Source organism: Phoenix dactylifera, chromosome 12 (assembly GCF_051530095.1).
Source record: "Phoenix dactylifera cultivar Ajwa chromosome 12, Ajwa_hap1_PhDact_Kaust_v1.1, whole genome shotgun sequence".
NCBI lineage: Eukaryota > Viridiplantae > Streptophyta > Magnoliopsida > Arecales > Arecaceae > Phoenix > Phoenix dactylifera.
The window spans coordinates 26,035,247-26,059,675 of record NC_143201.1 but is presented as its reverse complement, the minus strand read 5'-3'; the positions used below and the strand labels follow the sequence as shown (position 1 = coordinate 26,059,675).

Here is a 24,429-nt window from a genome sequence, read left to right as displayed (position 1 = left end):
TCGAAAAACTCATTCAATCTCAAAAAGGAGCTCTAGATAAATTTGTTATGACAAACAAACAAAACACTACATCAAGTTCAACTCAGGAATTAACAACAAAACAAGCACCTGAAATAGAGCTAAAAGATGACATGAAAGGAATGAAACAAAATGAGATTGACAACCATATTCATGGTGAAGAACATAATGAGAAATTAGATGAAGATAGGATAAATAAGAATAGTGTAGAGCTTAATGAAATTAGTTCTATTTCTACAAATATATACGATCCTGGTCAATGGAAGCAAATCGATACAAGGTTGAGAGATCTATTAGTAGAAAGAGGTCCAATTAGAGATTATGATCTTCATTTTCCTAAGGATGAAAATAATAGGCACTTCTCTACGCTACATTACATTCGTAAATTACCTAATGGTGAAAAATATGATAGAAGATGGTTAGTGTATTCGAAGGATTTGGATAGAGTATATTGTTTTTGTTGTAAATTATTTGATTCAACACCTAACACGAGTCACTTAGTCAATGAAGGAACTAGGAATTGGAAAAATCTAGGTATTATGATCAAAAGTCATGAAATAACTAATGAACATATTACTAGCATGAATAAATGGATTAATTTAGAAGTGAGATTATTGAAAAATAAGACAATTGATAAAAGTCTCCAAGAACAAATAAACCAAGAGAAAGATCATTGGAAAAAAGTATTATTGAGAATTATTGCTGTCGTAAAAAATCTTGCAAAAAATAATTTAGCATTTCGGGGAAAGAATGAAAAGATCTATCAAAGCAATAATGGAAATTTTTTAAGTCTTATTGAAATGATTGCAGAATTTGATCCAGTAATGCAAGAACATATTCGACGTATTCAACATGGTGAAATTCACAATCATTATTTAGGTCATAAGATTCAAAATGAATTGATTCAAATGTTAGCATCTGAAATTAAAACTATAATAATTAAAAAGATTAAAGAAGCAAAATACTTTTCTGTAATACTTGATTGCACTCCTGATGCAAGCCATCAAGAACAAATGACCCTAGTTTTAAGATGTGTAGATACTTCAACAAGTCCAGTAAAAATAGAAGAATATTTTTTAGAATTTTTAGAAGTAGATGATACCTCTGGAAAAGGCCTTTTTGTTGCACTTATAAATATAATAGAAAAATATAAACTTGATATTAATGATATAAGAGGACAAGGGTATGACAATGGGTCTAATATGAAAGGAAAACATCAAGGTGTACAAAAAAGATTATTAGATATAAATTCTAGAGCATTTTACACACCATGTGGATGTCATAACTTAAATTTAGTATTATGTGATACTGCTAACTCATGTCCTAAGGCTATATCTTTTTTTGGAGTAATACAACGAATTTATACCTTATTTTCTTCTTCTACAAAACGATGGAAAATTTTACAAGATAATGTATCTACATTAACTCTTAAACCTTTGTCACAGACACGTTGGGAAAGTCGTATTGAAAGTGTCAAAGCAATTAAACATCAAGCTCCTAAAATAAGAGATGCATTAGTTCAATTAGCGGAAACTAGTGAAGATCCTAAAATAAAGAGTGAGGCTATATGTTTAGCTACATATGAGATTGAAAATTTTGAATTCTTGTTAGGCATGAATATATGGTACGATATATTGTTTGCTGTTAATTCAGTTAGTAAGAACTTACAATCTGAAGACATGCATATTGATGTTGCTATAGATCAATTAAAAAATCTTCTTTCTTATTTGAAAAGTTATAGGGAAAATGGATTCATGAATGCTTTGAATTCATCTAAAGAAATTGCAAATGAAATGGAAATAGAACCTATATTTCGTGAAAAACGTGTGATCCGTAGAAAAAAACAATTTGATGAAAATAGTAATGATGAAACAACAAGATCAGCTGAAGAATCTTTTAGAATTGATTACTTTTTATATATAGTAGATCAAGCTATTTCTTCAATTCAAAATAGGTTTGAACAATTCACCATATATGAAGATGTTTTTGGTTTTTTGTTTAATTTTAGAAAGTTAAAATCTTTGAATGAAGAGAATTTGAAAAAGTGTTGTCTTAATCTTGAAAACTTTTTAAAGCACGGTGAATATTCTGATATTGATGGTCTTGATCTGTTTTCGGAGTTAAATGTTTTAAAAGAAGTTTTACAAATAGAAACTAGTACCCCTATTGATACTTTAAGTTTTATTAAAAAAACAGATTCTTTTCCAAATGCATTCATTGCTTATAGGATATTGTTGACAATACCTGTAACAGTTGCTTCTGCTGAAAGAAGTTTTTCAAAGTTAAAGTTGATAAAAACTTATTTGCGGTCAACTATGTCACAAGAAAGATTAAATGGATTAGCTATATTATCGATTGAAAATAATATTTTAATGAATCTAGAGTACAAAAGTTTGATTAGTAATTTTGCATCTCGAAAAGCTAGACGGATTATTTTTAAATAATTTTTTAAAATATTTTATACTTATTAAAAATTTATTATTATTATTATTATTATTTTAAAAAAGGCCTCATTTAGTGAGTTCGCCCGAGGCCCCCAAATGCATTGGGCCGCCCCTGACTGCTTGTTAGAGTACGTGACAGAGGCATCTTCTGAATTATTTTAGTGTTGAAGTCTTAAACGAGACTGCTGACAGGGATTATATCTCTTTTAATTTAATGGGGATGTAAACGAGCGGAACTCAAGTTAGCTCATTTAATTAATTCCAAGCAAAACCCGAGCAGTTGATGAAAAATAGCTACTTGAACGTAATTATCATGCTAATATATAAATGATGTGGATATTTTATGAATAAATATTTAAATCAACTCAGATGAGAAGGAGCAGGCACACGTCCTCATTGACTGCAATGCTCTCGTTAGGAATAAATGAAACAGGAGCAGTTTTGGACTTTGCTGTTGTGGAGAGGTGGCAGACATTTCGGAAGCGCTGAAAACTAACTATGTTGGTTGGAAAAACATAATTATATTATATTTCAGTATTTTTTTACATAAATATTTTTTAAAAATTTGAATTTAAGTAAATATTCTTTTAAAATTTATATTTATTTTTATATCCTCATAAAATACTGTTTTTGAACAAATGCCCCTAATATAATAGTTCTTCTAAGGCCGTTAATAAAAATCATATTTATTTTAATTAAAAATAAAATAAAATTTTAAAATTATTTTTTTTATCCTCCATCACGATTATTCTATAAATGTTTTTTTCGCATAATATTTTAGTCATTTTAATTTGAAACCATTAATTTTTTTAATGGCATTAGATGGCGTTGGTACGTATGCAAAAATAAGAATTAAGGATACAAAAAATGTAGAATAGCAAAACAAGTGTTTGACAAGTGTATACAAACAAATATTAATTTTAAAAATGTATTCATACAAAATTCGATATTTAGAAGGGTACTCATGAAAAAAAAAATCCTAATATTTTAATATGCATCATAGTATCGTACAGTATACATACATATCTATCTCTCTATATATATTATAATTCTCCCACACCGGCAATGATGCATCCAGTGCATTACCGACTCGGGCGATGAAACTGACCTCTGAACTGCTCTTCAAAATGCTTCTTTTCCAGTTCGAGTTGAAATAATATTCTAGAGGTGGTTCTTCTTTCCTCCAACCCAATCACGAGACCTTCCAGATTTCTCATCCTCTCCGTGACAGAGGCTCTGAAAGGGTCGTGAACTGGGCTAAAGGAACACGCTACTTTGAAGGGTGTCGAGAAAGTTACACTAGTCTAATTAGACGAGACTGCCCACCTTAGAGGATGCTATAAAAGTATCCTCCACAAGGGTGAATTCGTCACCTTGAGCTTCTGGAGAAGTCTCTTTGTCGAACGGTGATGATCTTGCGTTAGCTCAAAAATATCCTCCATGCAGCACACGATATCTCACTTGGTCGGTCCACACGTTTTAGATAAAACCGAGTGATCCCGTGGTGGTCTCTGGTCTTGCGTTAGCTGAAGGGCAGAAAGGATAAGGAAGCAACATGAGGCGCATGGTATTTTGTGGATTACTCCTGTTTGCTCCTAAGCAGTGATCGTTCCAAGGTCTTGTTTTAAAGCTGAATTGTAGAGTAGATTCTCATTTTGCTTCGCAAAGTGCTCGAAGAATTCTTCCTTCCCCCTTTTCTATTAACTAATCAAGACTACGTACGATAAGCTCTTGTAAATAGCCTTTCTCAATAAATTCCGGATGGATCCCCCTCCTGTTTTCCATCCAAAAAAAAAAAAAAAAAAAGACTACGAGAAGCTGAAAAACTATTCAACTTTGCATTCACGAAGGACCCAAACCATCGACTAAAGAATAAAGAGAGGGTATGGATTAACGTGAGATTACCTTTTCTTGTGCAATTTCACGGTGGGGGATTGCATTGTTAAAGTTAAGGCCCAGTGTGAGTTGAATCCTTGGCAACTAATTGCCTATTGTTTTTATTCCCCTGTAATGCTCCCGCGAGCACGGTCGTCTTCGTATTAGAGAAACACAACAACAACAAAAAAGTGAATAAAAATTAAAAAAATTGTTATTAATCATCAAAATAGTTACAGTGGTTCCACGGTACTATGGTAGATCATCCTACATGCATTGTATGTAGTGTCGAGACTGACAACCCTTCAGGAGAGCCTCATGATCTTACTTTGGATAGTACATATAGCAGAACAAATATCATCAAAAATAAAATAGTTAGATATACATATATATTTTTTAATAGTAATAAAAAAAATGATCAATAACAAAAAATTGTAACCAATTAGTTCAATATGTGGCTATAGAGTAAGTGACTACTACTATTCTGTAAAGGCGATAACCAATTTCTCATACGTATACTATATTATGTTCAATAGTTACAACCATGCCCTCTCCCTAACCCCCAACAAAAGAAGAAGAAGCCAACCACTCTAGCTCAAACCGGAGAAAGAGAAGAGTGTACAACGATAACATACATCGATATCCGTGCTGCGAAAAAACTTATATGCCATATGTATTGCACCTGTACTGTAAGAATTCTAGATTGGCATCTCCAACCCTAAAGCGTGACACCACATTCATCATTTGTTCCACTTTTCTTTTCTTTTCCCCATTTTTTTCTTCGTTACTTGCTAGTGCGACGAGACTTGCTGAACTTCAATATTTTTCGCCTTTTCATACTGCTTGCAATATTTTATGTTACTTGAAACTCACATTTGCGAAAAATATTTAAAATATTTGTGCAGTATTTTAAATAAATATACAACTAGGCAAGTAGGATTATAATGTTACAGCAGGCTGTTCGGTTGGAGCGCAATGCCCGACTCTACAATAGAATGCAGAAGAATTCATCAGTAGGGGTTCTTAATACCATATTCAGCTCAAGGTTCTGGATCAGACAAGAGGCCAATTAAGTCGGAAGCCGGAAGTTCAAGAAAGCAGGAGGCCCTTTGCTGCATCACTTAACTTTGCTATGAACGACCGGAAGCTTTCTTTTTGGTGTCAATGGTATTTTGCGTAGCGAGGTGGTTTTAATTGTGCTGTTTTGTTGTTCTTCTTTGAGCGATTGGGTTTTTTCTTTGTAGTTTAGGTCCAGGGGAGACTTTTCGTCCCCCTTCCTTCCCTCCCAGACTTCTATTGTTGAGGTCTTATTTTGTTCTCTCAATGAAGTTTGTAGTGGAATACCGACCATTTTGCTTTAATACGTACATGCATATATATATATATATATATATATATATATATATATATATATATATATATATATATAGATACACACACACACACATATATATATACACATATCACTACAAGAAAATTGGGCATTAGCGACGCTTTTTTTGGCCTTTAGCGACGCTTTTAAGCGTCGGTAAAAACCATCCCGACGCTTTCCTAAGCATCGGTAAAGCGTCGCCTATGCTACAGTGGGAAAAATATTTTCCGACGCTTTCAAAAGCGTCGGAAATTAGCGACGCTTTAAAGCGTCGTTATAATATTATTTTTTTAAAATAAAATTTCGTGATTTTAACGACGCTTTAAAGCGCCGTTAGAATATTATTTTTTTTTAAAAAAATTTCGTGATTTTAACGACGCTTTAAAGCGTCGTTAGAATATTATTTTTTTTAAAAAAATTTCGTGATTTTAACGACGCTTTAAAGCGTCGTTAGAATATTATTTTTTTTAAAAAAAATTCGTGATTTTAACGACGCTTTAAAGCGTCGTTAGAATATTATTTTTTTTAAAAAAAAATTTAATTCATCCAATCACATAAAATATATATGACTCCAGAATCACATGGTAACTGCATAATATAATTCATCCAATCGCTAAAATATATACTAGTGGTTGCAGCATAACAATTTCAGCTCTAATTATGAAGCAACCACATATCTTTTGACTACAATTGGGCACAATACAACAGCCATGGATGGTGTCTCCAACATAACTGACATGGAACAAGGAGACAGACTGAAAAAGGGATAGGCAGTGGATAAGATGACACCAAATAGTACATGTTCTCAGGAATTTACACTACTGAAATGACAGGAAGTTGGATAATAATAATATGGAGATGATTCTGAAAATTGATTAGCATGTCATGAACAATAAAAATGGATAAAAGAATATAATGAGGATATGAACCGAAACACAGCTTCTTTAAGAAATGAGCACTTGGCTTCTGTACAGGAAAGAGTCTCTCTTCAATTGATGATTAATTTTATAGATCTCAAACTACTTTTCTTCTTCTGGTGGCAATGTTGGACTCTTTGAGCACAAGCTGATACTGTGAAGCTCTTTCATCCTCTCCATGGGGTTGCACAAACCTGAGAAATTTAACTAATTTGGTCATTCAGTTGAAAGAAATTTTCTGTAGTTGGGCATGTACAAACCGGATGTGAATACTAGAAGGTTGTCCGCTGATGGCACCACGCTGACAGTGTTCAATGAACTAATTTATTATGACAAATGATCTAACTGTTGGATCTCTCAGATATTTTTCACATTGAATCAAATAACAAGCAAGAAATTAATGACAAACATGCTAAATCTAAGAACTGAGTTAAAATGTGTAGTATTGTCGGTACATGAATGCATCGGGCTTTTGTTATATAGGGCATACATGCAAAAATTTCAATGCAATCAAATGACAAGTGCTTTCTTTTCCTTTTTTGATTTCTTATACAAGGGATATTTATAGTTCTTTCCTTGTGTGCCAAAAATAATCCATAATGAATGCCTTTTGAAATAACATTGATTAAGATGATTAATAGGATAACGGTGAGATCTAGAAAGAGTTAATTTATGTCTGTTTATGTTGAGTTGAATATACAAGTTATAAATATAATGAGCAGCAATATCCAAAATTTTGGGAAATAGACTGAGCTCTAATTATGGAGCATTTGATAAGAGTGTGTTCCTCCACAACACACTCTTATCCCACTAAATTCCAAGAAAGAATGCAGCATTACAGTTCAGATCACCAAATCCCGCAAAAAGACCACCAAATAAGGCAAAAGATAGAACCATTATCACATAGAGATCTAAGGAAACTATCTCAGCAAGAATCCACAGTTCAGATGAGCAAATCGGCCAAAATAACCACCAAACAAATGGAGAAAAGAGAGAGAATCACAAGAAAGAAAGCCAACAAAAGTATCTACTCCGTACCTGCCCTGACCCCGGACGCGCCGGCCTTCTTCAAACCCTTCTTCTTGACGATGAAGCTGGCGCCGATGAATAAGCTCGAGGACAGCGCGAGGATGAGGCCCTTGATGTTGTCGGCGGACATCCCGGTGTAGGACTCCACCCAGCTCCTCCCCGACGCCGCCCCCGGCGCCATCGCGGAGAAACCCTATCGATCCGGACGCTACCTCGAGATCCCCACCGCCCGTCCCACGGCGTCGCCCATGGCGGCGGCAGCGGCAGCGGCTTGTCAGCGGGAAGGGAAAGCACCCGCGCCGCTAGATTTCGGGACGTAGGGGACGGCGCACGCGGCGGAGAGTCGGCGGCGGGGTGGATCCGTGGTTGCGGTGGGTCGTCGCCGTCGGTCGCCTCGGTCTTGTCGGAGATCTAGCGGCAGTGGGCGAAGAACTCGCGGAGAGAAGCGAGAAGACGCACAATGAGGAGGTAAGCGGAGAAAGAAAGTAGAAGGTTTGCCGGGGGGTGAATGGAAATATGATAGGGGAAGGAGAGGGGAAGAAGATCCCAAACCTGGCCAACGGAGAGGGGGAGAAGGGGAAGGAGATGCGGCGGAGGAACACGATTTGGGATCGTTCGTCGGAGGAGATTGGCTGAGATCGGTGAAAAGGGCTGAGGACGGAGAGGGTCGGTCGCCGTGAGTTAGGGATTTAGGGCTGTGGGCTATGGAGGGAGGGGGTCGATGGGGTTTTGTGGAGGGGAGGAGTGAAGTCCGACGACGCTTATAAGCGTCGTCATATTTTTTTCCTACGCCAACGCGTACAAGCGTCGGCGGAACCTTTTTTACCGACGCTTTAAACAAGCGTCGGCGGTTACCGTTGCAAGAAAAAAATTTGCCGACGCTTTTTTGTAGTGTCGGCAATATAGAGTCGCCAAAACCCTTTACTGTTGTAGTGTATACATATACATATACATACATACATATATGTGTGTGTATATATGTATACCTATATGTATCTATGTATGTATGTATGTATTTTTAAGGGAGAAAGAAGAGAAGTCCCCCTATCTAAAGGATCTTTGATGGATGGCTATAATTGCATGGATCAAAAGTATTTAAAACATGTTTAATGAATATGCTCTACACTGGCTGTAATATAATTTCTTTATTTTTTAAATATTTAAAATACAAAAAAGCATTTTTACTTTAAAAATATGTGTAGATATAAAATAAGAAAAGAAAGAGATAGTCTCTAAGATATTTATATAAATTTGGACGCAGAGACGACAAAAAGGAGGGGGAGATCAGTGAATTCTGTCTCCAGCAACTCATATTACATACAGCATAGATATCTCACAAATTAAATAATTAATTAAAAATAATAATTACAAAGATTTATATCTCCTACCATATAAGCCACGTATGAATAACCATGTGACTTGCATGTGCTGTGATCTATCTTTAGTAAATGATAGGAGATATCCCTTAACCTTGGCTGACTAATCATAATCGTGCTTGGGACTTGACCTCCTTATTGGGTGAGCCGGGTCAGGTTCGGGGGAAGCATTGCCAAATAAATAGCCAAAATTAGCTAGGTCGGAGACCATCTCGGCTCTGGCTTGAGAATACTTTCTAAATCCTAATCGGGTACCTTCGGACGTTGGGTTGAGGCTCGGGCTTTTAGGATTGCGGTAGCGACAAGGTGAGGAGAGGCTGTGTCGGTGGTGAAAGGGGGCGGAGAGGCTGTGGCGGCAATGAGAGAGGAAGGGAGGGCCAAAGCAACAGGAGAGGGGAGACCGTGGTGGCGGCGAGAGAAGAAATAGAGGCCGGCGACAATGGTGAAAGGGGGAGGAGAGGCTCTGTAGCAACGAAAAGAAGAGGAGGAGAAATCGCAGCTGGGGTGAGATGGGAAAGGGAGGCCTCGGCACTTGCCGCATCCAATGCTGGGGCTCAAATCTTGTTTCAAATTGAGCTTAGGACCTAGGCCTAGGGCTAGCTACCATATTGGGTTGAGCCTTAGCCTGATCTTCTAATTATAAGTTATAATAAATTAAAAAAAAAGAAGCTTGGGCAGGGTCAACGTGAAATCGGGCCTAGCTTGTTTAACGGGCGTGCTCTAATTTAGGCCCAGCCCGACCTATCAGGTTTAAAAGCTAGGTTCAGATCCGTTTGAAATACTTTGAGCTCGGGCAGGCCACGTGGGATTTGAACAGGTCTACTCGGGACGGAGTTTTCGCACTAAAGAAGGGTTCACCTAGTAATACAAAGAAAATTAAACGCTTCGCTGTACCTCACGTGTGCGGTCTTGCTCTTGGCATGGTCGCGAAAGCGTAAGCGATAAAGCATAGAGCGGACGTCAGTGCCGCTGCCTTTACACAAACTCACCTACGCGGAAGTAGGTTTGAAGATTCTTGGTCAGTTCTTCCCGAGCTTCCTATTTTACCAACAAAAATCATTCAAAGATGAAGAGAAGAAACGGTCAGCACTCAGCTCTCTCTATCCCTTGTGACCGAAGACCGGTATATGGCTCTTGTGATATTAACGAAGAAGTCGCTTTTCTCAGTCAAACTTCTCTTCTCTTGTACGGACACAAAACCACAGCCTTATATATCCCGACGCCCCATCCCTCCTTCAGGTTTAAAACCCACTCGATCCCCTTCTTTTATTTATCTCATCCTTTATTTCTCAATCTCTTGCGGCCATTCAGCAAGAAACAAAGGGGAAGGAAATACTTCCAGCTTTGCTTTCAGTTGGCCTCCGATCATAGTCTCTTTGTGCAAGCTCGACCGACTTCTGCATAAATAGTTGGTTGCTAAAGCGAACTCCACCTCGTTTGTGCTTCCCCTCCATTTGTTTTATACGCTCCGTTCCAAGTATTGCTTCTTGTAAGTCCCAGCATCATTGTTAAGCTTCGACACCACCCCAACGTTCACGCAATTTATCAAGCGGCAACATTAATACCTCAGCTCAAAGTACATCAGCAGCACTAGACTTCCACTAGAATTACTTCTAGTTCCAGGAACAGCAATAACCTCGCAAGCCATGCCCTGATTCTCTTTTCCAAACGGTTCTCCTAAACGTTTCTTCATCTGCCTTTCTCGGCAATTTTCAATTTTTAGGCACCGACGTCATCTCGTTCTGTAAGTAAACAAATGGAGAAGGGAACCAGCTGGGACCTCAGTTTGCTTCTCGAGGCGCTAACTCAAGGCGAAGAGCAAATTAGGCAGCTCCAAGCGCACCTAGATGATCCTTCCTCCGCTGAACGGAGCAAGTCGCTAGCACAACAGATACGATTCACCTTCACCAAAGCCATTTCCATGGCCAAATTGATCAGCGCCGACAGCGCTCGGCAGCCACCTTGCCCCAATAACACCAGCGCCGGCTCGCCGCGATCAACCGGCAGGAGACCACGGAGCGAGAATTCTGAGAAAGCCTTCAGGGAACACGAGCGGAGGGAGATGTCCAACAAGAGGTACATGTTCAACAGATTTAGCTTGAGAAACCTTTGACATGCATGCATAGCTTTCTTAAAGCAGTCTTTTTTCTGAACAAGATTTTGTAACCAAAATTTCAGGAGGGCTTTGCCCAGGTGGTCTGGCCAAGTGCGCATTTCCTCTGGCGCCACCGCCGAAGGGCCTATAGATGATGGCTTTAGCTGGAGGAAGTACGGGCAGAAGGACATCCTTGGAGCCAAGTATCCAAGGTCAGTAACTTATCTACTATAGGAGAAAGGCAGGGCTTTCTGATCCTATCCTGCTGTATATACCTTTCGCCTTGAAAGCCGGCCACGTTAATTGGCCTCCTACTAAGCTACCCACCGGTTTGCCCCACCCAATGCTAGGGTGACCATTCCTTTCACTCCTTAATGTAACATTTTTGGTGGGCATAACTACAAACTTAAGAGATCCACCAGCTTGCCCCATCCAATTAATGCTAGGGTGATCATTCCTCTCCTACGGGCCATACTTTCTGGCCAAATTTGTGATGCGGCAAGAGTCTTGCTGGAGTGATGATCAAGTAGGTCAACATAAAGAAGCATCGATTCCTTTGTGTGTCTTTGGTAGTGTAGCTAATACTAATTTGATAGTTGCTAGATAACTTGTCCACGTTTTTTTTTTGTTTCTAATTACCTTGAACAGCACTCTTCCTGAAATTTTCCTCTGCCATAATCTTCTTGACTTTTGCCTTTGGTAGGCGAGTGTTGGCAGCCTACCACAAGTTCATTTGAATTGCTTCCTTGATTTGACCGATATTTTTTGCTTATTCTAATGTTTGAATGGTGCATATTGACCGACAAACAGTATATTTCTTCGGCAGCTTTGTGATTTTAATAAGCAGAGAAATCATTCAGTTCTTGAATATAAACATAAAAGGTCCATGAATAAATTATTGCAGTCTCCCATTTTTCACTTTTACAAATTACAATGGATAGAAATTTCCATCTAGTCCATCTTATTTGGATGGACTCTTTCTGGGAAGCACTCTGATTTGGATCCGTCGCATTAGATTACTTAGCTTAGAATCTGTCTTATTAAAGTATGACTGTCAAGGAGTGGATCATACAAGTAAAATGGGGGGGGGGAAGTAATCTCTTAAATTGTCTTCTAGGATAATGCGTCCGGTAATAAAGTTTCAATTCAAATGCTTGTTAGGCAAACACATCAGTCCATGCTGGTAGCTTTCCTGATCGAGCACCTGATTCCAGTCTTCTCTCCGTTCTGACATGATTCCTGCACTGTAGACAAAGATGCATCCTTTCAGTGCTTGATAGGACTTAGCATACTTTGCCTACTTACCCATCGGAATGAAACACTTACCGGTTACCAGTTAGCAATTTTGGAAGAAAAAAGAAGGAAAGTTTGGGGCATCCTCTCCTCTCTGATCTGATCAGAGACCATTAAACATTTCTTGCAGAGGCTACTACCGGTGCAGTCATCGCAATTCCCGAGGATGTCTTGCCAAAAAACTAGTGCAGAAATCGGATGCAGACCCGGCCGTCTTTGACATCACATACTGGGGGGAACACACATGCCTCCAAAGGCCACGGGCGCACTCAGCATCAGCAGCCCCGGAACCAGACATGCAAGGAGACCAACAGAATCCTCCACTCGAGCATGACAAACAACATCCCCAGCATGATCAGCAGCTGCTCCTGAGCTTCCGAACAGGCCTCAAGGTGAAAACTGAAGGCTTGGAGAGGGAGGATCAAGACCTTACGTCTTCTTCCTTCTCTTTCCCTTCTACACCAGTCAGCAGCTTGAAGCATGAGAACCAAATCTTTTCCGCGCCTCCGACACTGGAGAATAAGCTCACGGGCAGTTTCTCCCCTAACTTTGTCTCACCAACAACCTCCGGGTCGAGCCACTTCTCAGTTCTATGCCAGATAGACAACCATGGAGACGGAACAGCTCCGCATACTTCAGAATCTGACCTCGCCGGGATAATCTCCACTTCAGCTTCGGTGACCAATTTCCCTTTGCTTGACATTGATTTCATGCTCGAACCACTTATGGATTTTGAACCAAATTTCCCATTTCATAATTCCAACTTTTTCCGATAAATTATGTAAAAAGAATCCGATCACTCAAATGGGTGTCAAGATGGGCCTGTTGCAAACATTATCTAGTGAAGAAGAACCAAAGATGCAGGCATGCAAGGGAGGGCTCCCATTTGATTTTGTCGCAGTGTTATTCTATTATTAATGTAGGTAGAACTTTCAGTAACTCTTATTTCTTTCTTTTCTGCGCTTGGGAGTTCCTTTGTTGTTGCTTAATTGTTCAATTGTTGAAATTAATAGACTTTTTGTTTCATGCTTAATGTCCTTATATGAAGGCCTCCCATGGCAAAGGCCAAGTGTTTTTCTTTGTTTTTTTTTAATCAGAAGGGAGGCAAGGAGCCACCCAATCTTAATGTGGAAGAATGTACAGCAGAGATTGAGAACAAAGGAGAACAAGGTTTCCGGCAGCTCTCCATGAGAGATATTACAAACCTTTACTAATGTAGGCCATAACTTGAAATCTTCAGGGCTTACCATTAGCCTTGGATTAGTTCAGCTTATTACATGGTGCTAAAGCACTAGATATTCATCAGTTCAAATAAACAAGATGGGCAGAGAAGACAGAGAGCTAATTAGCCAGTGCAAGTCCATCTATGCATGCCAAATTTCAATGACTCAGTTGTCTAGGAGGTTTGAAGGCAGTGCAGATTACTTGTGCATCAGGCATGGATGGTTAGATTGTGCATGGATGGGTTTCCTTTAAGCCAACGGACCTATTATTGAGGATGATCTCATACCCAATCTAGCTCACACTAATTTGCACTGAATCAGAATAACAATTGCATGTCAACTACCATGATGACAAGGAGAGTAATAAATCTCTTTATTCTTATCGATCCAATAACTCCTAAATTTAATATATCAAAATGTTGGAATTGATCTGCCATGGGATTTACATTATACATTAGAAAAGCACTTGAAGTACTAAACAGAATAGGTATTAGTTTTATAATAGTTGGAGCAGCAAACTCGGATCCACCAAGAATCTCATTTTTTAATAGTACAAAGGGGGAATTGGCCAAAATTTACTAACTAATCGGCGCAAACTTCATCAGAATAGTTTTTAATTCATACTGAATTTGAAACATCATCGTATAAACTTATTTCTTGGTTAGCAATCCATAAAAAGAAAAACAAATATTAGTAAAGGAAAGGCTTTTTTTTTTTTTTTACAGAGAGGATGTAGAGCTTGCAACTCAACTTCAAGGAGAATATTATTGACTGAATATTATTGGCGAGGAGTGAGAAAGAGTTTTTTTTGTGTGGCTCTTTCTCTTAATTATTTTTCTTTCGGTATTTCTTTTCTATTTTTTTGTTTGTTCTATATCTTGGCCCAGCATAGTGTAGGCTACCACCCGGTCAATAATTTAAAATGATTAGAGATTGTGAATTGTGACACTCGCCAAACTTCGTGGAGACCAATTTAGAGCGGCGTCTTTTATGGATCTATTACTGGGTTGACTAATAAATTCAAGCATGTAGTTCTTATTTTTGCTTATTGTCAAATCGTGTTTATTTTTCCATGGTAGGCCAACCACATAGATGCTGTTTCAAAGTTAGTATTCAAATATAGTTTGCAAGGACTGATGCTTTCAAATTCTCACTTCCTTGCGTCCATCCATTCACGGCCCACATCCGCCATTGCCCTGATTGAAGACCCGCCCGGGCCAAGAGCACGACCAGCTGCATCACTAAGCTCCTCTGCCCTCTTCCGCAATCTCCTCCCTTCTTCCCCTTCCATTAGACACCGAACGACCCTCGCTATTTCTTCTTTCTCCACCAAACCGCTCTCGGTAACCTTGGGCCTTAGCGCCACCTTCACATCCTCGGTAAGCTGGATCGCGTTCATCTTTTGCTCTGCATACAGCGGCCACGCGATCAACGGTACCCCTTTCACAATGCTTTCGAGCGTGGAGTTCCACCCGCAGTGGGTCAGAAAACCACCAGTAGAAGCGTGGCCGAGAACTTGCACCTGAGGAACCCATGAGGGGACTACAAGGCCCAAGTCCTTGGTCCTCTCCAAGAAGCCCTCAGGCAAGAAGTCCAAGTGGTTTTTCTCGTTCTTCTTGGCGCTTAAGTACGCTGCATTAGCCTCACTCTCATGCGGGCTCTTCGCCGCCCACAGGAACCGCTGCCCGCTGATCTCGAGACCCAATGCCAACTCCCTTGTCTGAGTCAGAGTGAGCGTTCCCCCGCTCCCGAACGACACGTACAACACCGAACCAGGCGGCCGCCGGTCCAGCCACCTCAGGCACTCGTGCTCCTCATCCGGTACGGTCCAGACCAACGGACCAACCGGATAGACCGGAGGTATCCCTTCACCTTCCTCCAGACCCTTCACAGCCCCCGGCTCCAGATCCTCTAAGCTATTCACCAGAATTCCCTTTGCTTCAGGAAATCGTTTCATCGCGTTCAAAAACAACTTGTACGCGTCGCTTCCGCGGTCCTGTATGTTGAGAAAAATGTGCCTCGAAACTCGAAACGACTGCAAATTGAATTCGGCTCAAGTTTGCTTGAAAAAGTCTGTGCCAACTGAATGGAGTCGACTCCTGCAGAGCTGGAGTCGACTCCTATGAAGCTTGAGTCGACCCCAGGGATGAGAGGGTCGACTCGCATCTGCCACAGTGAAGAAACAGAGAGCAGTTTTTTGGGTTGCTTGCAGGAGTCGACTCCAGTCCTGCAGGAGTCGACTCCAGTCCTGCAGGAGTCGACTCCAGCTCTACAGGAGTCGACTCTCTCAGGAAGACAGAGCGTGCCAGTTTCGGTGCTGATACTTGGAGTCGACCCGAGGATGTCCGAGTCGACTCGAACTTATCAGGAGTCGACCCCTGAAAGTGAAGAGTCGACTCCTGATCACGGGATTGATTGAAACGATGGCAAGATAGGTTTTTTGACTTAGGGTTTTTCGTAGGGAAGTTTCCTTATGTGTTGAAAACCTATAAATAGGGTTTTTTGGTGAACCCTAGGTGAGATGAGAGCGGCTGTAGTGAGTTTCTTTTGGAGTCCTATCTCTCTTGTAAGCCCTAGGTGTGCAATCTCCAACAGGAAGAGAGATCATTGTAACCCTTGCTGAATATATTGAATCTGTGCGTGTGGCCTCCGTGGACGTAACCCGTATTGGGGTGAACCACGTAAAATTGTTGTCTTTGTGATTGTTTGATTTTATTCTCTACTTCTTCTTCTTCTCGATTCGTCTTTCCGCAGTTTGGACGCAGGAAAGGGAACAGTACGATCGAGGGTGAGTCCTTTCATCGCGCAACAACTGGTATCAGAGCAACGTTCCCTGTGTTCCAATGGCTGACGAAGGAAGATTGAGGATAGAGAAATTCAACGGACAGAACTTTGGTGTGTGGAAGATGCAGATGGAAGATTACTTGCTCTCAAAGGATCTGGATCTACCACTGGGCGGAGAAGAAGCGAAGCCGACAGACATGGCGTCGGAGAAGTGGGAGCGTCTTGATAAGAAGGCGCTCGCCGCTATCCGTTTGTCCTTGGCATCGGAGATCCTCGCCAATATATCCAAAGTAAAGACTGCAAAAGATTTGATGGACACACTGGCTTCCATGTATGATGAGCCAACAGGAGCGAACAAGGTATTCCTGATTCGACGATTATTCACTTTGAAGATGAGAGACAGTGGGAGTGTTCATTCACATCTGAGTGAATTCAATACCCTATGTGCCCAATTGGAATCTGTGAAGATCACGTTCACTGATGAGGTGAAGGCGTGGGCTCTTCTAGGTCAGATGCCTGAAAGTTGGGAAGGCTTTATCACGGCTGTTAGTAATTCTTCGGGAAAGACTACAGCGAGGTTTGATGAAGTGGTAGCTCTTATTCTGAGTGAAGAGGCTCGAAGGAAAACCCTGGATCCATCAGCAAGTTCATCTGGGAACGCGCTGGCTTTTGAAGAACGTGGAAGGACTTCAAAGAAGGGAGACAGAAATAGGGGTGGACGATCCAAGTCTAGAAACAAGTCTAGACCTCTTGGAAAGTGCTGGAATTGTGGGCAGAAGGGTCACTTGAGAAAAGACTGCAAAGTATCGAAGAACAATGGTGGTTCTGACACTAAAGCAAGTGCTAATTTAGCCGAAACTGCAAGTGAAGATGATGCCCTGATACTTTCCTGTGATATTCATCCGGAGTCGTGGATAGTCGACTCAGGTGCCTCGTTCCATGCTACTGGAAACAAGGCAATCATCTCAAACTATGTTGCAGGTGATCACGGCAAGGTGTATCTTGGTGATGGAAACAGTTGCAACATCGTAGGGAAGGGAGATGCTCAGATAAAGACATCAAGTGGGATGACTTTAACTCTGAAAGATGTGCGACATGTACCCAAACTGGCTCGAAATCTGATTTCGGTAAGTCAGTTGTCGGATTTGGGGTTTGTGACCATCTTCAATGATGATGCTTGGAAGATCACTAAGGGAGCCTTGGTGATTGCTCGAGGTGCAAGGTCAGGAATACTATACATGACAGCTGATACTGATTCCACCGTCAGTACTGCAAATCCGACTGTTGATGCAAGGACATGGCACATGAGACTTGGCCACATGAGTCAGAAAGGGATGAAGGTGATGATGACTAAAGGAAAACTGGGAGATCTGAAATCTGTGGATTTGAAATTCTGTGAAGATTGTGTACTATCAAAGCAGAAGAAGGTCAGTTTTTCAAAAGGAGGTAGTACCAAGAAAAATTCTAAGTTGGAACTCGTACATACTGACATGTGGGGACCAACTCAAGTGGCTTCTCATGCAGGAGCAAGGTACTATGTCACGTTCATCGATGATGCTACCCGAAAGCTATGGGTCTACTTCTTGAAGCACAAATCCGATGTATTTGAGAAGTTCAAGAGGTGGAAGGCTCTAGTGGAGAATGAGACAGGTCAGAGATTGAAGTGTCTCAAGTCTGACAATGGGGGCGAATACTGCAGTGATGAGTTTGAGGTTTTTTGTGCCTCAGCTGGAATTCGAAGACTGAAGACGGTTCCAGGAACGCCACAGCAAAATGGCGTTGCAGAACGCATGAACCGCACCATCAACGAGCGGGCACGATGCATGAGGCTTCATGCGGGGTTGCCGAAGATTTTTTGGGCGGAAGCGGTCAGTACAGCAGTGTATCTGATCAACAGAGGGCCTTCAGTTGCATTGGAGCTTGGACTGCCGGAGGAAGCATGGACTGGGAAAGAGGTGAAACTATCTCACTTGCGTACCTTTGGTTGCATCTCTTACATGCTCGATACTGCAGACAATCGAACCAAGCTGGATGCAAAGTCAAAGAAGTGCACATTCATTGGGTACGGTGGTGATGATTTTGGATACCGACTCTGGGATGCGACAGATCGGAAAGTCATCAGGAGCAGAAATGTTGTATTCAATGAAGAGGTTCTGTACAAGGACCTGCAGCAACAGACGGGCCAAGGCGACAAAGCTGTAAAATCGGAATATGCAGAGCTGGATGATGAAACAATGTCTCGAGACGATGAAGAAGTTGCTGAGCCAGTGGGAGAAGCACAGCAAGAAGAAAAACTGCCAGCTGCCGATTGCTTTGCGCAAGGGTAAAAGAAACAGAAAAACTCCATCTAGGTATGCTGACTCCCTACAATACTTGTTGCTTACGGATGGTGGTGAGCCAGAAAGCTATAAGGAGGCTTTACAGGTCGAAGCCAGTGACAAGTGGAAGCTTGCCATGGATGATGAAATGGATTCCCTATCATCCAACAGGACGTGGGACTTGGTTCCACTTCCGAAGGAGAAGAGAGCTTTGCACAACAAGTGGGTATACAGACTAAAGCTTGAACCAGATGGTTCTGAGAGGTTCAAAGCGAGACTTGTTGTCAAGGGTTTTCAGCAGAAGGAGGGCATTGATTTTGACGAGATCTTTTCTCCAGTTGTGAAGATGTCTACTATCCGGATGGTGTTGAGCATAGTGGCAGCCAAAGACTTACATCTTGAGCAGCTTGACATCAAGACTGCATTTTTACATGGCGACCTTGAAGAGGAAATCTACATGAAGCAGCCAGAAGGATATGTAGTGAAGGGGAAGAAAGATTGGGTGTGCCGACTTTAGAAAAGTTTGTACGGGTTGAAACAAGCGCCTCGTCAGTGGTACTTAAAGTTTGATCAGTTTATGCTGAAGAATGAGTTTCAGAGGTGTAATGGTGATCATTGCTGCTACTTTAAGGGATTGAAAAGCTCATATATCATTCTACTTCTGTATGTAGATGATATGTTGGTGGCAAGTGCCAACATGGGAGAGATTGTGAAACTGAAGAAACAATTATCCCAGGAGTTTTCAATGAAGGACTTGGGTGAAGCCAAGAAAGTCCTTGGGATGCGTATCAGCAGGGACAGGAAGCTTAAAACGTTGAAGTTGTCTCAAGCAGAGTACATTGATAAGGTGCTGAAGCGGTTCAATATGGACGGGGCTAAAGCTGTGAGTACTCCGCTGGGCGCACACTTCAAGTTATCAAAGCAGGAGTGTCCGACTACGCAGAATGATCGAGATGAGATGAAGTATGTACCCTACTCATCAGCGGTCGGAAGCCTTATGTATGCCATGGTTTGCACGAGACCGGATATTGCCCATGCAGTGGGAGTGGTGAGCAGATACATGAGCGATCCAGGCCAGGAGCATTGGAGAGCTGTGAAGTGGATATTGCGGTATCTGAAAGAAACCAGAGACTTAGGACTATGCTATGGTGGTCCTGATGTTTGCCTATATGGTTTCGTGGATTCTGACATGGCTGGAGACATTGATGGCAGAAAGAGTACTACCGGGTATGTGTTCACACTGGGAAGTGCTGCAGTTTCATGGGTTTCGAAACTACAGAAGATTGTAGCATTGTCTACGACCGAGGCCGAATACGTTGCTCTTACTGAAGCGAGCAAGGAGATGGTTTGGTTACAAGGTTTGATGAAAGAGCTTGGCATGGAGCAAGGCGATGCGAAGTTGTATAGCGACAGCCAGAGTGCTATACATTTGGCAAAGAATGCTGCTTTTTACTCAAGGACCAAACACATTGATATCAGATATCACTTTATTCGGTCACTCCTCGAAGAAGATTTTTTCCGGCTAGAGAAGATACATACAATGGACAACCCAGCAGATATGTTGACAAAGGTAGTTACTCTTGAGAAGTTGCACATATGTGCATCTTCTGTTGGTCTTCACAGCTAGAAGTGAAGACAGAGGTTCACACACATGGAGGATGATTGGAGATCATGTTGCTGATGGGGTTACGGTTGCTTCAGGCTTGTTTCTCGGCAAGTGGGAGATTGTTGAGAAAAATGTGCCTCGAAACTCGAAACGACTGCAAATTGAATTCGGCTCAAGTTTGCTTGAAAAAGTCTGTGCCAACTGAATGGAGTCGACTCCTGCAGAGCTGGAGTCGACTCCTATGAAGCTTGAGTTGACCCCAGGGATGAGAGGGTCGACTCGCATCTGCCACAGTGAAGAAACAGAGAGCAGTTTTTTGGGTTGCCTGCAGGAGTCGACTCCAGCCCTGCAGGAGTCGACTCCAGCCCTGCAGGAGTCGACTCTAGCCCTGCAGGAGTCGACTCCAGCCCTGCAGGAGTCGACTCCAGCCCTGCAGGAGTCGACTCTCTCAGGAAGACAGAGCGTGCCAGTTTCGGTGCTGATACTTGGAGTCGACCCGAGGATGTCCGAGTCGACTCGAACTTATCAGGAGTCGACCCCTGAAAGTGAAGAGTCGACTCCTGATCACGGGATTGATTGAAACGATGGCAAGATTGGTTTTTTGACTTAGGGTTTTTCGTAGGGAAGTTTCCTTATGTGTTGAAAACCTATAAATAGGATTTTTTGGTGAACCCTAGGTGAGATGAGAGCGGCTATAGTGAGTTTCTTTTGGAGTCCTATCTCTCTTGTAAGCCCTAGGTGTGCAATCTCCAACAGGAAGAGAGATCATTGTAACCCTTGCTGAATATATTGAATCTGTGCGTGTAGCCTCCGTGGACGTAACCCGTATTGGGGTGAACCACGTAAAATTGTTGTCTTTGTGATTGTTTGATTTTATTCTCTACTTCTTCTTCTTCTCGATTCGTCTTTCCGCAGTTTGGACGCAGGAAAGAGAACAGTACGATCGAGGGTGAGTCCTTTCATCGCGCAACACTGTATCGGCTCGATGAGATCCTTCCCCTGGACCGGCACGCACCCGGGCAACCGGACTGGTTCAGGCAAGTCGCGGTACTCTCCTTGGAACGACGCGTCCAACTTGGGGAGGTGGAAGACAAGCGAGAGACTCATGCACGACGATGTGTAGAAGAGGTACACCAGGATGCCGAGCTCAGCAGCCACGTCGAAGGCGTCAAGGCAAAAAGGATCGACGATGAGAGCGGCGAGAGACACCGTGGATTTTAGAGACCTCAGAAGAGAACGGAGAGGAGGGATGTTGGCTTTAACGGTGAGAAAGACCCTCGCCTCCGGCTTGGTGTCAAGGAAGGCGTCAGGAGGTAAGTTGGGGAGGGAGACGACATTGACTCCGTCGGGGAGGGAGTCAGCGAGGGAGCGGTTGCCGGCGGAGTCGGAGTGGTCCGTGGGGTGGGCGATGAGGGTGATGGCGAAGCGGTGGTGGCGGGCAAGGTGGCGGGCAAATGAAACGAGGGGGATGAGGTGGCCCATGCCAGGGCTAGAGAGGAGGGCTATGTGACGAGGTTCCGGGTCTTCCATGGGGTTGGAGAGGCCTCGATCGGTCAAGCCTGAGGTTGATAGAGCGGTGGTGAGGTCAAAAAGGCCCATTGCATTAGTTAAGCCTGAGGTTGATAGAGCGGTGGTGAGGTCATAAAGGCCCATTGCATTAGTTTTTATCCAATCGGATATACACGCGGAAGGCCGTGGAACTTCCACGAAAACAAAATAAATAAAAATAAGATATCCTAGTAAATAAATTAAATAAGAAGATGGCAGATGTCACCAGAAATATATAAAGAGATTATATATTTCATACAAGAAACTACTAAAATACTTCGAATATCGAAGGACGTGGAACTAACAAATTAAGGCTTACTTAAATAAATAAATAAAATAAAAAGATCATATATATATATATATATATATATATATATATATATATATATATATATATATATATATGTATGTATGTATGTAAGGAAAGGATGTTGCTACATATATGGTACATTACTTCAAAAATATCCAACGGAATATAAATATGGAAGGACATGAAATATTTATTTCACGTGAAGAAATGAAACAAATTAAAGCATCTTTAAATAAATAAATTGTGTAAAAAGATCATAAATGTAACGATATGATGTCGCTACATATATGAAAGAAATGGTTTCTTTCTTTATAAAAGAAAATATAGAAATACATTAATTCAAATATATCCTGTCGAGTATAAACATGCATGGAAGGACATGGAACGTTTATGCAATAAAAATAAAATGAAAAAAATTATTTTTTCCTTAAGTAAATAAATCAATAAAAAGGATCATAATTGTAATGATAGGATGTGGCTACCTCTGTGAAACATATGTTTTATTTTCATCAAAGAAACTATTGAAATACATTAATCCAAATATATCCAATCTAATATAAATATCGCATGGAATATTTATTCCATGAAAGTAAAAGTAAACAAATTAAGGCATCCTTAAATAAATAAACCAAATAAAAAGATAGTAAATATAAGGGCATGATGTTGCTACATATATGAAACAAATGGTTTGTTTATTAAAAAATTGTTAAAATATATTAATTTAAATATCTTCAATGGAAGGACATGGAACATTGACTCCACGAGAACAAAATGAAGCGAATTAAGGCGCATTTTTAATTAATAAATTAAATACAAAGATCATAAATGTAAGGACGGGATGCTGCTATCTATATATGTAAGAGATGATTTGTTTCTTAAAATACAATAGTTCAAATATGTATCTAATCAAATATAAATATGGAAGAACATGGAATATTTATTCCACGACAATCTAGGTATCCTTACATAAATTAATTAAATAAAAAGATTACACCAAATGTATGCAAATTACATCAATTTCCTATGTTTCACAAACAGGGAATGTAACACGAAATATAGGTGTTGGTATCTTCTCGTGTCATGGCGATCATGGTCAGGGGCGGCTCAATACATTCTGGGGCCTAAGGCGAATCCAATGAACGGGGCCTTTTTTTTAATAATTTTTTTTAATAAATATAAAATACTTAAAAATATATAAAAATAGATAGCTATCAAGTACACTATTTTAATAAAGATACATGAATCTAACAAAGACAGACAAAAAGCCTTTTTTATTTAATATAATTCTTGAATGGAAGCACATAAAAGTAATTATACTAAATGAAGGGCCATGAAACTGATTAAATAACTGAGATAATGCTTGGCAATACTGTTTACCATGTCAAGCAAAAGCTAAATAGGAAAAGGTCATCCCATGGCACTTCATAGTCAAGGTAAAGGAAAGAATTTTTCCATACCTTTCTATAAGAGAAAGTAGGGTCATTATGGGAAATTCACCCCATCCCACCATCTCCCCTTCAAGTAAGTACCCAAGCGGCAACTGCAACATCACAGCACAGCAGCCATTAAACCCCCTCCCTCCTTTTCTCTCTCTACCACCTAAGAGGGGAGAAGAAACCGAGAGGAGAAAACTAAAAGAATCTCCACCCTCGAAGAAGTCCATCTCCAATCCCCCTATCTTTCTTCCGGATGGCCCAGCTGGATCAGGAGTAATGTGAGGGAAGGAAAACCAAGACCAAAACCAAAAAAGAGAAGGGATGAAAGATAAGAGTGGCTTCAGGCGTCTATCAAGCCAACCAAATCCCTCCTCTCTCTCTCTCTCTCTCTCTCTCTCTCTCTCTCTCTCTCTCGCTCTCCCCACCCAAAACAAAACTACTGTCCCCAACATCCCAAATTGCCCCTCTGCAGGCCAGGAAACTCTCCACCTCCTTTCCATCAAGGGAGAAGACTCGTAGCCAGCCCCAGATCGGGGCCTTTGCTTACTTTTGGTCAGCCTCCCGGGGGCCTTGCATTAGCCCGGGGCCTTAGGCGATCGCCTCAGTCGCCTAGAGCCCGGGCCGGCTCTGATCATGGTGCATGGACCCCGATAGTGTAATATTGGTTCAGCCTAAGTTTACTAGGCTATCTTAAAGCGGGCAAGATGAAATTTTGGCAAATAGGCCTAGCCGGCTATATAAACCTCCTCGCAGTCTTACTACGGGTGGTGTTAAGAAAAATGGGC

General features: G+C 41.2%; 3 protein-coding genes across 4 annotated transcripts; 2 read left to right on the top strand and 1 right to left on the bottom strand.

Moving 5' to 3' along the window:
* Positions 1-2,462, top strand: LOC148703170 (uncharacterized). Its single transcript, XM_088723309.2, has one exon. It carries the CDS (start codon positions 48-50, stop codon positions 2,460-2,462), a length of 2,415 nt encoding a protein of 804 aa, XP_088579435.2. The 5' UTR covers positions 1-47.
* Positions 2,463-10,146: 7,684 nt separating this feature from the next.
* Positions 10,147-13,767, top strand: LOC103708157 (putative WRKY transcription factor 53). 2 transcript variants are annotated; one of them, XM_088709381.2, is made up of 3 exons: positions 10,147-11,107; positions 11,210-11,338; positions 12,288-12,692. In XM_088709381.2, the coding sequence occupies exons 1-3, from the start codon at positions 10,788-10,790 to the stop codon at positions 12,355-12,357; spliced, it is 519 nt and encodes a 172-aa protein (XP_088565507.2). In that variant the 5' UTR covers positions 10,147-10,787; the 3' UTR covers positions 12,358-12,692. The 2 variants fall into 2 exon arrangements, with proteins under 2 accessions (XP_088565507.2, XP_038986227.2); XM_039130299.3 differs by having other exon boundaries at positions 10,202-11,107; positions 12,550-13,767.
* A 660-nt stretch (positions 13,768-14,427) lies between these two features.
* Positions 14,428-22,109, bottom strand: LOC113462119 (hydroquinone glucosyltransferase-like). Its single transcript, XM_039130595.3, has 2 exons — positions 21,329-22,109; positions 14,428-15,644 (listed from the first exon to the last, which is right to left on the bottom strand). Exons 1-2 carry the CDS (start codon positions 22,001-22,003, stop codon positions 14,793-14,795), a joined length of 1,527 nt encoding a protein of 508 aa, XP_038986523.2. The 5' UTR covers positions 22,004-22,109; the 3' UTR covers positions 14,428-14,792.
* Positions 22,110-24,429: the final 2,320 nt, after the last annotated feature.

Coding starts and splice junctions, on each gene's coding strand:
- LOC113462119 (XM_039130595.3), bottom strand. CDS start 22,003: ATGGGCCTTTATGACCTCACCACCGCTCTATCAACCTCAGGCTTAACT. Junction 15,645..21,328: donor GGAAGGATCTCATCGAGCCG/ATACAGTGTTGC, acceptor ATTTTTCTCAAC/ATACAGGACCGCGGAAGCGA.
- LOC148703170 (XM_088723309.2), top strand. CDS start 48: ATGACAAACAAACAAAACACTACATCAAGTTCAACTCAGGAATTAACA.
- LOC103708157 (XM_039130299.3), top strand. CDS start 10,788: ATGGAGAAGGGAACCAGCTGGGACCTCAGTTTGCTTCTCGAGGCGCTA. Junction 11,108..11,209: donor AGGGAGATGTCCAACAAGAG/GTACATGTTCAA, acceptor CCAAAATTTCAG/GAGGGCTTTGCCCAGGTGGT. Junction 11,339..12,549: donor CTTGGAGCCAAGTATCCAAG/GTCAGTAACTTA, acceptor CATTTCTTGCAG/AGGCTACTACCGGTGCAGTC.